At 37.2% G+C, this 14,276-nt stretch overlaps 2 protein-coding genes across 2 annotated transcripts in view; one reads left to right on the top strand and one right to left on the bottom strand.

Annotated features, from left to right (window-relative positions):
• The window catches only part of LOC145222302 (isoleucine--tRNA ligase, cytoplasmic-like), a 61,527-nt gene that overhangs the window by 30,125 nt on the left and 17,126 nt on the right, over positions 1–14,276 (top strand). Inside the window, exons 16-18 of the mRNA XM_080088401.1 lie at positions 8,006–8,097; positions 10,260–10,337; positions 11,933–12,048. Of these exons, the coding sequence (XP_079944527.1) occupies positions 8,006–8,097; positions 10,260–10,337; positions 11,933–12,048 (286 nt within the window). The remainder of the gene's footprint in view (positions 1–8,005; positions 8,098–10,259; positions 10,338–11,932; positions 12,049–14,276) is intronic.
• LOC145222304 (uncharacterized) lies at positions 149–3,769 on the bottom strand. The gene is made up of 3 exons (XM_080088403.1): positions 3,332–3,769; positions 1,845–2,228; positions 149–987 (listed from the first exon to the last, which is right to left on the bottom strand). The coding sequence occupies exons 1-3, from the start codon at positions 3,460–3,462 to the stop codon at positions 348–350; spliced, it is 1,155 nt and encodes a 384-aa protein (XP_079944529.1). The 5' UTR covers positions 3,463–3,769; the 3' UTR covers positions 149–347.

The raw sequence follows: 14,276 nt of genomic DNA, 5'->3' as shown, positions 1-14,276 counted from the left end.
GATTTTGTCTTTGTGTATGCCAAGTTTTTGCTTTGTTTGACAATATTTTCAATTTTCCAATCTTACATTGAATTAACTTTTTGTTTTCACTGTTATACTTTGTGTAGGATAAACAGTTACCTGTTTTTAGCAAAACTATTACACATCATAGATTATTTCGGCGCGTTTATTGGACAAAAGCATCGGTAAGAACAAAAAAGGCAAGATTTAAAGAATGGTTTGAAGAAAAAACAATAACGAAAATTGTTATTTGCTGTACATATAACCATATAACCACCGGCCAAAAGTAGCAGCAAATTAAGCGCATCAAAATAAATCAATAAACAGTACATGTAATGCTTCCTTAATTACATTTCCACCATTACGAAATCATCTCTAGCCGCTATAGCTGCATCAACGACTTTTCGAATGTCCTTTGTAAATTTTGGGACGGCGGAAGTCTTTTTGGCCCGGTTGTAACGTTGCGTAAATTGGTCAACACGACCAGTTTCAAATGGGTCCATGATAAGCATGTGGGCGTAGAATGGAATAGTGCCATCGGTGTCATAAAACGGAATTCTAGCAACTGGGTGGAAACCGTTGCCTTTATGAAAACTCGCTGAACGGTCACTGTGGCTCACAGCAGCTACAAGTGGCTCAACAGTTTCAACAATGTCATTTTTTGGCGCTTGTGGCTGTTTCATTTGTTGTTGTTGCATTTTTTCGGCCATCGCAGCCAGTGGAATAGCGCGGTGATTGAGCAAGGTGAAACGGTGAAGCTGCTTTGCGCTGAAGTTCTTCATGAAACGGGTCCAAAAACCTTCCCTGTGGCACTCCCTTCGCTTTTTTGTGTGCTGCGACAAAATTCGCATAACATCTTTGTATACGTGACTGCCAAGGCCCCGTGAAGCGTGCTCGGATGAAATAGCGCAGAACAGACCGTTCCACATTGACATGCCCGTGCACGCCACCCTGCGGCTTATGTGGTCGTTCTCCCAGGCTTCATATCTGCAAAACGAAAACCACATTATATATTGGGAATAAGACGAATAAGAGGTCGGAAATTAATGAAGAGCACTTACAACTGTCAGCCTACAGTTCGAAAGCAGTCATTTTTTGCACGTTTTCAAGTTCGACGTGAACCCATCGCTGGGTCATGGATTTTAGCTCGAGTTCGGGCTTTATTTCGCATAAAAATCGGCTACATTTGAACCTGACTTTAAACCAAGGCGCATTCGTGCCCTAAATGAAATATTCGGAACCTAATTTGTTTTATTTTTAAAGTCTGGTTTGGGCTGGGTTTCGGGCTTGTACTTTTCGGGTTCAGGCCCGCTTGCGACTTTGGGTGAACCTCGTTTAAAAAGCATTATTTGAAAAGCGTTTATTTTTTATTTATTTTTTTGACTGAACGATATTATCTTTTTTGGGGAGTTTAGCTGGTCAATAAAGTCCGAAGAGTCATTTTCGCAATATACAGTGCGTTTTTACCCTGTACAAACACCGTCACGCACATTTTAATCGTAATTAACATCTTAAGACCTTATCTCGCTTTGGGTTTTGGCTTCACCTCGCAATTTATTATTATACAGACCAGTTTTCATCAATAACTTCGTGTATGCAGTTTTGGCAGTCATGACTTTACACAACAATATCTAGGTCGGATTTTTGACCTTGGTACGCCAGGCTGTAATGTCGATAAGTGTTTTGCATCGACACACTATCGAGCTCTGCGTTCTCGCTCAACAGTCGGATATATGTCGCGCTATAGTTGGGTAACAAACAAGTTTTTTTCTCGACTTCAAAATTGCAATTTTTGGCAATTTGCTTTTTTTACGAAGGTAACAACAATTTTCATTCATTCTCACCTTTTAACACGCTCCAAGCCTTCTGGTGAAATCCTGCCTAGTCCATGTTTGTCGTAAGCCCTCCAGTAAGGTTCGTCACTCCCGATCGCCCATCCACATCCGTCGCTAGATGGCGGTACAAACAACACACCACCCACCACATCCATTTTATCACATTTGTTGTTGTTCTCATCGCTCGGCGCTTTGATGGCCAACAGGACCCCCTCTCCACTTCCCACTGTGACGTCATAATTAGCATCAAGGTAGGCGCGAAGAAAGGCGTCCCTCTTTGATTGGTCGGGTACCATGTATTTGTAAAGCGGGTAGTGGTGGAAACAGTTTACAAAGACTTCACGGATTACGTTCCATTGATCGCTGCCCGTCGACATTTCGACTGTTCCGAGTCTAAAAAAAAATGTTAAAATGAATTTGAGGTAAAGGCTCATGTGGCGTTTTTGGAGATCTATGCGATTGTAGGCGGACCCAAACCTGAAATTACAAGATTGAAAGCTGGCGCAAATGCAATGTTAAACCCACGATGGTAGATTTATTCAGGTGAAATTTGGACACAAATGATGTCCAATGTAACGTCAGACCCGAATCGCGTTTTAATTCAAATGTTGGCCAAAACCCGATCCAAAAATCCCGGCCCGGCATACAATTGTGCATAGGACCGTTTCATTTTAATTTAACGAACCTTCGAAGGCATGCGGTTCTTTTGCAGCAACACTCTGAAGTGACAGCATTCGTTAACACTCACATCAAACCCTACTGCTAGGCCCCCAAAAAATATTCTGCGTGCTTGGTGGTTAACAAAATATACACAGCGTATTGCTCCGGAACGCGCCCCAGTGTTTACAGCCTATCATTCAGCGGCTACTGACTCTGAAGAAGGCATTTCCAAATGTGATGCACAAAAACAATTTTACCGCCTTATGATGATAAACTGCGAAAAAGTTAGCCAAAACAAAACTGCAATAAAGTTAGCAAATCGGTTAGCAATTACTGGTTACTGTCAATGAACTATTTGTAACAGAACCGGCTCAAAAATATGACTTTTGTGATAGAACCGGCTGACAAAAAAAATTAATTCCACCAATGAATGTAATGAAACTTATCAAAATCAAATTCTTAATTGCTAAAGTATCCTGCACTAAAACAGGCCGTTTCTGCTTTTAGGTGCAAGGCGAATTGTGTTTATGCATTTGTTAAGTAAAGTGACATCTGTAGATTTATAATAAGGGGCGTGTTTCCAAGCTCATCCGTTCGTGGTATGTTTTAAGACGCGAACCAATCTCGAATAAACAAACAAAAAACAACGAGGTTCTATTCCGGCGCTTAATAAGACCGTTTTTGAATGATGGCTATTCGCAGTTTGCTAACGGGATAATCATACTAGAAGCTTTTTTATACAATTATCATGTTATTATCGACTTAAATACTTGGTTATTTTTCTTATATGGAAAACAATTGATTTTTTGTAGCTTTAATCAAGGACCTATACTTACTTTTTCGGCTTGTTGCATCCTTGAATTCGAGTGCTTTGTGTGTTCATGATGGTTGTAGTTGTAGATAGAAACCTCACAGTTGGTGATCTTGGCACTCGACAGGCCCACACAAGGTTCAGTAACAGTTTCATAAACCTTAATGTAACTTTTCGTTGAAATAAATGCCTGAAAATAGTTCAAAATAAGAATAAATGTAACATTTTGCTTTGCACACAAGTGCGCTCAAACGCCGGATTAAAACTGTTTATAATATCGCTCGATCATTTTGCTTGTTTGTTTGTGACATCGCCCGTCAAAAGGCGATGTGATAACCTTGAAACGCCCTTGCATTTACAATCGACTCAAGAGCCCCTACTTAAAAAGCCCCGTTTTTTTGCACGGTAAATGCGATATTAAATTTGTCTTGCAAAAAGCAAAAATGCTAACCAAACAATTTTCAAAGTGTTTAGGATTTTTTTTTGCAATACTACCTAATTTAGAAACTTGGACTTTTTAATGCGTCTAATACACACTGGAAAAATAAATACTAAATTTCAATATTAAACTCAGCTTAACGTATACACACAACTGCAATAGTAAACAAAGTGGACTGTTTGAGCCCATGCTCACACCGCAGACTGGCTACAGTCCTTTCTGACCAATACTACAGGTCGTTCGCCTTAAATACTCGGTCTGCGGAAATGAAGTGAAAAAAGGGCGAAAATCTGCAACTGTATGAAAAAATGTGGGCAACCAACCTTTCGATGTGTGGCTACTGCGTCATAACGTAGATTGGCGTCTATTTTCAACTTCCAAGGCGGTAACGCTCGCTCTAAGACCCACCGCAGGCAACGTTGTATATTAAGTTACGCTTTAATGACATCTTGTCTTCTGGGGCCCGTGCGCACGGCTGGTTAAACCAGAAATCACATCGGGACTTTCTCAAATTTTCGCGGCATTTGGATTCGACTTTGCGGTGAAAATGTGGTTGGCCTCCCGCCGGCATGTGGGCGGCAGTATTTTAAGTGAGGAAAATTGGTTTCTTGAATTAGCACTGTCAATAATTGTCAGTTCTGTTTTTGTTACATGCTATATTAAGGTTCCTACACGTTTGATACGAGTGCCAGATTGGTCATGGCCATTTTCGTTTTGAGTTTTTGACTCGGCACGCAGTGTTTAATTATTACAAGTTTAACACTTAGTGTATAAAAACCTAGGCCATTCGGAATCAACCAGGATACACAATATTGATATTGCCACAATTTTATCACATAGCGACCTTTCGGAGGTGTCAAAACTCTCCCTAGTTGCTCCTTTCAAACGCAATTAAAAGTTTCGGAGAAATTAAGGGCCACAATATCTAAGTACCTGTCGTAAGCAAGAAAGACAGCTCGCCCGGCAAATTACTTCACGCCTTTAACAGGGCGTTTAATCCGTTCACCACGAGCCACGTATTACACGTGAAGACTATGTGTCTACGTTTTGTACGCACAAGCGGAAAATCAAACTTGTTTTTATGGTTTTACGTGTCACACCTTTCTCTCCGGCGGTTTGTGTATATTGGTCTATAAGTCTCCGACGGTGATATCTTTGACGTCAAGTTTACACCGGTTGAAGAAGCCTAAGGAGAATTCTGTGCGGTTTTTAGCTTATGACAGACGTTGACGCATAACCACACCACGATATAATATCGCAAATTTTATCTCTTATTGCGAAATCCGAAAATCGCTAAATTTTTTTTGCACCAAATCGTAAAAGCTTTTTTGTTACTTGTTACTAATTGGCGTTTACAACTTAAAAGGTTAACCAGTGTTTAAATGTGGCTTTATGTGGTTTAGCTAGTGAATCAAAACAGCGTTCGCACATACGTGAAAAAATATTTGTACTTGCCACTAGACCAACATTAACCTCAAACATTCAGACTCACTCAATTTCGGGTTTGTTTGCTGTAAATAAATACACGAAAAAAATCGATTTATAACTTGCGTCTTGCGCAGCGCAGTGGTACACCGCCTAAGATAAGAAGTTTTTTCTCAAAACAACGGCCTATGTGCTTCTCGAATTTTGCTATTCCTCTCACATGTGGAAAACATAACACCTCGATCTTTATCAAATCAAAAGTTTCTCCTAAAAAATAACATTTTTCGCGTGGGGTTAAGGAAACTTAAATTCTTGCGTGGGGGCGGATTGAAAGAATTATTTTATTTGACCTTTATCGTTTTGTGCACCACTTTCTACATCAATGCGCATATGACTGGTCAGTCCGTTTCTTCTCATATCGGGTATCGCAAATGAGTCACTGTTTATTGATGTCCACGCGCCACTAGCTTGCACGGAAGTCTTGACTAAAGCCGCAGGACGCTCAAAAGCCGTTAAAACCCAAAACGTGTGTGGCTTTCACACGAGTAATAAGACCTCAGCAGCTTGTGGCTTCGTTTATCGCGTTTTTATCGCAACAAACAAGATGTGTGTTGTTTAGTAAAGCAAATCACCGGAGGTTATGGTACTAGCAAGAAATGTCCTATTATTTAAATGCATTTTGCGACCTAGGGTTCAACATATATACTACGTGGTTCTACACAAAAAAACTTGTCTTTTTTGAGCGGTGTTTTCAACGTGGGGTTTGTGGACCCCCAAGTGGGCATGTTCCTACCTAGGGGGTCCTTGGATGAAATTAGTATAAAATGAAAATGCTATGTCTTATCATTTTCTAAGTTAGGCAAGGCTTTTCAGTCCGGGTTCAGCTTAACTTAAGATGAAACAGGTTTGATTCTAGTCTAACTTCGCCTACTTTGTGTCGCAATTTCAGCAAATTTCAGACAATAAACATGTTTGCCCCGTAATGGGGCCAATTTTGGGCCGTTTGCAACTTTGTTGAGGACTATGCGACAACCGCAGTTTCTTTGAAGGTCCGAAATGAAAATATATTTAAAATGTAAAGTTTTACGCACGTCTGTGTATATTGATAAGTTAATCCTTTTCATTCGTAGAGGCATCAACAAGCTTACGATTTGGTTTAACTGTCAATATTTTTCTACGTTGTGTGCTCATTCGACAACAAAAGGAATACAACAAACTTTAGTGGAACCAAACAAGCACGGATATCATATAATATGTTTTGATCTTTGCGCTCGCTTCATACAAATGAAAACACCAGTTAGTTGCTTTAACTAACTACTGCTCGGTAAATGACGTTCATGAAAAAGCAATTTTTTTCTTGTTCAATTTTGAAGAAAAGAAATATTAATACAAAATATCGGCTTATCAACTCAAAAATCACAATTAAGACTAAAAACGTCTTGTACTTTTAGGCCTTTAGCTGTATAAAACAGATACACGACAGAAAAAAACTGCCCTTAATTGCCACATCGCTTTAAAAGATCCTGAACACCCATATTATCTTTGCAATGTTGTAATTGCGACCTGTACAACGTCTTATCACAGCTAACAAATGTCGCTACTCTGTTGCATTCTTCGAAAATCAGCGGCTGCCTGCAGACATATGCAGCGACCGCTAATTTTCCGAGAATGCTGATGCTGTTAGAACTGCACATCGATATAACCTCGTTTATGACACCGTGAAATACCTTAGACTGACCTAAGCATTACGTTTATATGCTGAAGTTCAGAAACTGAAATTTTAACATTCCGAAAGGACAAATCGGTCAGAAATGTTTGTTTAAAACGAAAACGATTTTCACAGCCACAAATTCTCATTATCTTTGGCTAACGACATGCAAGTTTACTTTACAAAATCGATCAACTTAATCGTCACTACTTGACATCGCAGCTTTTTTACTTGAGCAAAAACTAACTTTTCGTTATTCAAAGACTTTGTCTAAATTCTACAACTTTCAAAAATGAACGTCGGTAACTAAATTTTGTTGTTTAATTAGGCGTTTGTAACTAGACATGGTAATAAGAAGTGTCTGTAAACTTTCATTGCAGTTTTTGAAAGTAAATTTTCTATTAAGCTGTTTTGAAAATGTGTTTGTAACAAAGATACTTGATTGCACAATGCGCTTTTACACATTCCTATGTGTTGAAATCTTAGTATGCAATATTATTACAGAATTAACCACTGTTTACATCAGGGGTCAGCAACTCCTGGTACGCGTGCCAATTGTTCGCACGCGCGGTGATTTTTCATGGCACGCCAACCGATTTGCGTGTTTATATTGAAGTAACAATTTACCCTGTTACACTGCTTGTTTTCAGTTTTTCTCATGCCATTGTTCCAAAATTCAGCCTAACATGCACAAAACACTCTGGTTTATTGATATCTGCTGGCACGAACCACTATTATTTAGAAAAACGTTGGCACGCGAGGTCATTAACACATGGAAACAACAAGTAAATTGGCACGCGTCGCCTTAAAGGCTGCCGAATCCTGGTGTACATAATACGAAATGAAAATACTGTTTTAGGACAATCTGCATTTCTTAGCACCCTGCGAATTTACTGCTTACAATAAATGACTTAGTGATTTGTTCAACTTGTATCTAGTTCTGACCAAGTAATCAGCCACTTTCATACACAGTAACGACCGTCACTAATGATCTGGTGGCTAAACTTTAACCATACTGTCCATTTGCCAACAAGCACTTGTCGCTTGAACACCCCAAGGGCCAGCAATAAACAATACATTCCAGAAATTTTCAACCGCCAATAACTGCTATCTTATGTCCTTTACAGCTTACCGCCTCTACACCGTTGTGCCTCGGTTGGTCAAATTTGTGGACCTCCTTACCAACTGGTATGTCCGTTCTAACCGGCGTAGACTCAAGGTAGGACCGGTTCTTAGACGGTTGTTAAGTTCCTCTAATTGCCTTTGCCGTCTCTGTATTTTACCACAAGGGCGAAATGACCTTGACTCGTGGCCACGTGGAAAGTATAAGGGTTGTATGTTTAGTTGTCTACCATCTTAGAGTGCCTGTTGAACTGGTTCGTTTAAGGTTCAAAAATACTGCAAAAGGGCGTATCCTGATATTTTTACTGATTAAACAGTCGATGGGCCAGTAACGTCAAAAAAAGCACGATTCTTTAATTGTTTTGTTTTTAACCCGATGTAAGTCAGAAACTCAAATAAGATAAAAATATCGTAATCCCTTTTTTACTTTTAATGATTTTACAAGTGCATTGTCTTAATATTAAAAGGTCAAGTTGGCGTTTTTTCTGCAATTTTAAAAAACAAAATATTGTTATTAATTAGCTCAATTACATCAATCAAATTGCTATGAGGAATAATTCGTGTTAATGAAAAATTCTTATTGATTTCTTGCCCAAGAAAAGTTCTAAAAATTTAACAGAAAACGAATGTTCGCTGGATTTAAGCTCATAGCCACAATAACCGCATCTAAGTCTTTGCCGTACCAACCAAACTCAGTTAACCTGGCAACGTTTGGAATGCAGCGGATTATCAAGTGAAGAATTTACCACTGTGCAAAAACCACGCCATGCCTTTTCTATGAAGTTTTTAAACTTTATAAATCTGCAATACAACTTTAAGGCCTGTGATTTTGTTAATGACTAAACGTAAGTAACAGAACAAGTTTTATCAACATTCATGTTATATTGCGTCATAACGCCACAAATTAACCAACAAATTTATGTAGTTGTGATAAAAAATAGTAAGCTAACGATTCGAAGCCTTTTGTTTGTTTTGGTTTTCCTGTTTAAATTGTAGACTTATTAAGTCTTAAATTATTGCAAGACGATGAAACATTAGAATAAATGTAATGTCCCACGACCCAATTTCCTCGACAATTTATACTGAAAATTTTTGTTTTAAGACTTAATCAACACTTCAAAACCAACATGGTTAGATAATTTTTTTAGCAAAAAAAGCGCTAAACTTTACTGTATTTGCGACACCAACCAAACCTTCCTATAAAAACCACACTTATCAGATCGCTATCACTGGCGCTCTTTGTGGCACACCGAACCGTATTACATACATCGAAACGAATCCGCCGCAACCCTTCCACAAAACCCTCATCAAACGTTGTGAAACACCGCGGTTTGTTTTACAACCACTCCCACGTCCATTGATCATAATAAGCACGGTTTTGAGGTCACTAAGAACATACAACTGCGGTTTGAAGCACTTATGTCCCCAGGCTTTTTTGTCAACACCTGTTTATTGACATATTCTCACAAGTTGTACCCGGCTCGAGGGTAGAACCACGTCGCCAGTTACCGGTTAGGACTTTGACCGCCACGTTAGAAGTCAAGGCCGATGCAATTTTGTACTTTGCTATGTTTAAAGTATTTGCGATTGCTTATTGCGTTCTTTGTTGAAATACACAACAGGCGCGTTGGGGCCCCGCTTGTTCTTTTCCATTGTTTAGTTTTTTTGTTTGTTTTTGTTGACATTCAAACCAATTTATCAATGTTAAATAACATTCTCTTTACAATATTTATACTTGCATTTATTTTGATTGATTTATGTTTGAGCAATTAAAATCCAGAATAAGTTAGTTGTTTTGTTCAATGTCTGTACATCATAAAACGTTTCAAAAAAACAATTTAACGATGAATTTGTCATAATTTTGTGGACTAATATAATGTTGTTTTTTTGTAATTATTAGGACAGCTTTTCCAAACGGGATTAGCTTTACTTTTATATTTCAAACGTAATCACAAAATTTAATTTTATCAAAAAATGCCTTATTTTTTTACGAGGACAGCTTGTCCGAAAATAGTTAGATTTTCGTTTATGTTTTTAATTGTGATCACAAAATTTAATTGTATTAAAAAATTCCTTATTTTTTGTTTACTATATTTATTTATTTGTAAGGACAGCTTGTTCAAAACAAATTAGTCTTTTTCTTTTATTTTTCAAACGTGATCAAATAATTTCATTTTATTTAAAAATGTCTTATTTTTTACTATTTTTATTTTTTATTTGAGTTTGTCTAAAAATAATTAGTTTTTTTTTATATTTTAGGGCGATTTTGGAATTGAAGATTGTCAAAATGCTTTGCAGTCTCTGTTCAGTGTCATTTTGACAATGACAAGAGTAATGGTGAGATGCTTTCCTTTTGTTTCAGTTTTCAAATGTACCGTATTTACTCGATTGGAAATGTTGAGGTGTTAAAATGTAAGCGCCCGCGATTATAAGCATGGCGTGGTGATGTTAACATAAGAAATATACATGTAATATAGTAATGTATAGTAATACATGCAAAAGAAAAATTGAACTCAATTTGTTTCAAAATGCAGGGCGGTCTGAAAAAAATCGACATGACCTTTCAAATTACGGGCTGCGCAAAAGGTAGAGGGGTAAAAACCTGTATAATACGCGACTTATTATATGTCGGACTCAACCGGCAAACAACATGGTAATCCTAAAGCTTACAGCGGGAAATAAAACTATCGGGAACATATGAGGTCTTAAATAAATATCATGCTAATTAATACTTTTTTAAATATGATTTTTTTTAAAAAGCAATATGTTGCTTTCTGATTTGCTGATGCGTAAAGGTTTTTTGGATACTTTTCCATTCAAATGAGGAAAATAATTTTGAAACAGAATATTTTTATATTTGTTAATATGTTATTTAATTAAACTTGAAACGTATTAAATTTTTTTTTTTAATTCTATTTTTTAATTTAAGCTTCTTTTAAATTTTTATGAAACTAACTTAGTATTATTTAGTACAGTATCTAGCTTATTAAAAAAGTGTAAAGTAATTACGGAAGTTATGTAATATTGGCAACCATATTTAATCCTAACTTAGCAATTAACAACGCATCTAATTGTTACAAAGCACTACGACAAATGAATGGCTTGACAAAGCACTGCCCTTCCCTAATTGCACCTATTGAAAAAATAACAAATTTACTTACGTAACAATGGAACAATTAGTCCCCATACGTTTCGATTGTTGCTGCATGTCGTGTCGCAAAGGTTAATAGCGTTCAATTGAAACATGAGTTTTTAATTAATTTGACCAATTTGTAAAAGCCAATTGTCTCGTAGCTTGGTCGATTTTGAAACCGCTCCCTTTTGCGTGCTTAAGCAAATTGCCCGTTTTTCTTGTTCATGATATAATAAAAATCTTATGCTTTGCGTTAATTCTCTGTGGTATACAAATTGACTAGAGGTCAATTTACACCCCGAAGCAGTGGTGTTTCGACGAAATCCTCACCTAAATCTCAAATCATTTGCATTCCTTCCTAACACACTACATAGTAGATGCTAAACTATAGAAAAATTATCTAAAATTTGGCCTTTTATCAACTTCACAGGTTATATTCCGAAAGCTTAAGTGTCTATTTACAAACCACATGTAAAAATTAAAGCAAATTCCTCTCAAGTTTTTAAATTCCTTCCCGGTTCGGAACCACTGCCTGATAGTTACTTTAAGAAGTTAGAACTTAATTGCTGAACACGGATTGCTGATATTTTTATGTTATTTTTGAACTTGGGTTTAAAATTACTTCGGAAAGACTGCTATTCCGAATTTGCTTTATACTTTATACATTCCAAAGTCGCAGAAAAATGACCATGTTACTAGCCAAAATGGTATGATTAATTTAAAAAACGACAATGTGATCTAACTTAAAGATCGGACTATCGATCTTGGTACTACTAAACTTGTTTACTTTCATGCACAGAGTCCTTTTATTCCGTTTCTGACAGAGCACATGTACCAGAACCTGAGGAAAATTATGCCCGATCTACAAGGTGCTGACTCGGCAAGTGTTCATTTCTTACTGCTGCCAGATACCCTGTAAGTTTTCTTTATTGTACACTTTTGTTACCTTTACCGACCCGGTAAATTTAAAAGCTACTTTTTTGAGTAAATTGAAAAGCGTTTCTTTCCTTTTATGACGTCATGACCTGTGACGTAACTTTGGGGCTAACTTGCGTAATTACCAAAAAAATTTAATGATTATTATTTTTTGGATGTTTTGGGGGATGCTGTATTGCACCACAAAAACGTAAATATGCTTAAGAATAAAAAAATTCACAGAATTACTGGTGGACGTTGTGTATTTTTTCCCAAGTGCGCATGCCTTATTTCTCGATTGTCGCTCAAGTCTTGCAATTACCTGTGCCAAATCGAAATTGGCCGTTTACGTTAAGCTGTTGATCCCAGTCAAATTTGCGACTCTAATCCGGTGAACTGTGGTATAATCCGCAGTTTACTAAAGATTGTCGATTGCATGTCGAACAGAACACACACAAACACATAAAAGCTAACTCGTAGCTGTCAGAAGCCATTGAATATCTTCCATTGTTAATTAATATACTAATGTGTTTATACTAAAGTTAGTTTTCCAATTTTGTTTACTTTATTACTAAAGTTTGTTTTGTCATCTATCTGCAATTGTTTACCAAATCCAGCCTTTAAAACGGCTTTTTTTCATTATAATTGGTTTTATGCTTCGAAATGAATGTAAAATGCCGTTTTGGAGGACACAATTTCTGTACCTGTATCTGACCCAGCTTAATGTCCAACATCGTCAATACATGACATTTAGTTGGCAACCTTGTCCTTTATGCTTGTTTTCAATCCAACCACTCATAAACTTCTTAATTTGTAAGTCCGAGATACGACAAACTGATGAACATGACTTCGGTGACCTTTTGCATTTGGTCATGATTATGAGAACTATCCATTGTTCCCATGAATTCTAAACCGCAAAAATGTTTTCTGTGAGGACAGAGTGAAGAGCGGACTGGCCCTTGAGTTACTTTCTTGACCTTTTCGGACTTAATGAACGGCCTTATTGTTTTCACTCACCATATTTATGCAAAATAAGAAAAATATGCTTAAATATACTTTCAAAGCGACATGCTTTCTTATTCGCACCTTTTTACCAAATCTTTTATGTGACTCAAGTGGTTATAAACGGGTGTAACTGATGTGGCCCCTTATATCACTAATAATGGCATGAGCATTTGCCGAAACGTTAAAATAATAAAGCATATCACTTTGTATGCCTATTTGGTCCGTTATATTCCTCATTAAACTTATGAACAGATCCGTGCACAGTGTTCCAAAGTATTTATGCTTTTGATGTATATGTTCCCCTCTATGAAACTCTATCATAAGTATCAATTGTAGGGCATTAAAGATTAACTATACTTAAGTGGAAAGCAAAACATGCAAATTAGGTGGCATTAGACATTTGGAGTTTGCAGAACGCAGCTGGCTTTTTTTCCTAGTGCTTCTCGGTTTAGTTGAAGTTGGATGTGAAAAATTGACACTTATGGCCACAAAATCCGGCACAAGTAAAAGTAATGCAACAAGTTAAAGTGGAATTAGTTGTGTTTCTTTGAATTCTAGCACCGACTGGGCCACAGTTATTTTTCATTTTTTTTCAACTTTGCGCCCACAAATATGCTTATGTAACTCGCGTTCTAAGGTTGTTTACATCCAAACTAAGATTTCTATTTGATTTCATAGAAAACAGTATCACTTGGTACGTGCATACACATTTGCAATCATAAAAAGGTTGTTATTTTTGTCTTTTGTTTTTAAAATTTGTTCTTAGAACTTTTGAACAACGCATTTTACGGGATTTAAAGTGAGAAAAGTTGGGCCGATGTCTCAATTTTTGAAGCTTAACTTGTCGTTTTCAACAAGAAAATCTGTTTGATTGAAGTCAGACCCAGTATACTAACTCGGCGATAAAAAGTTACTGTGGTGGCCATTTTCCGTCGGTGCCTAATTGCTTCTCAACTTTTGTTAAAGCGACCCAACTAGCGTTTCTGTAAGACCATTTTTTCAAAACCTTAAGCGGTTCAATTTCACATGGTTAAGTATTAACTTTTTTCTGCAAGTAATTTCTTTCGAAAACAGCAAATGAACATGAAACAAAGTGCGGTACTAAGTTGTCGAAAGGCTTGGTGCTAAGTGCCGGTAATGTAATGGGCGACCCAACCGAAGAAAGTGTTTGGTGCCACGACCAGTGGTTGAGTATAGGCTTGGTACCAAACACCGTATGTGAC

This window comes from Phallusia mammillata, chromosome 4 (genome assembly GCF_965637545.1).
Source record: "Phallusia mammillata chromosome 4, kaPhaMamm4.hap1.1, whole genome shotgun sequence".
Lineage (NCBI taxonomy): Eukaryota > Metazoa > Chordata > Ascidiacea > Phlebobranchia > Ascidiidae > Phallusia > Phallusia mammillata.
The sequence above is the reverse complement of the archived record's forward strand: the minus strand, read 5'-3'. Positions and strand labels throughout refer to the sequence as shown.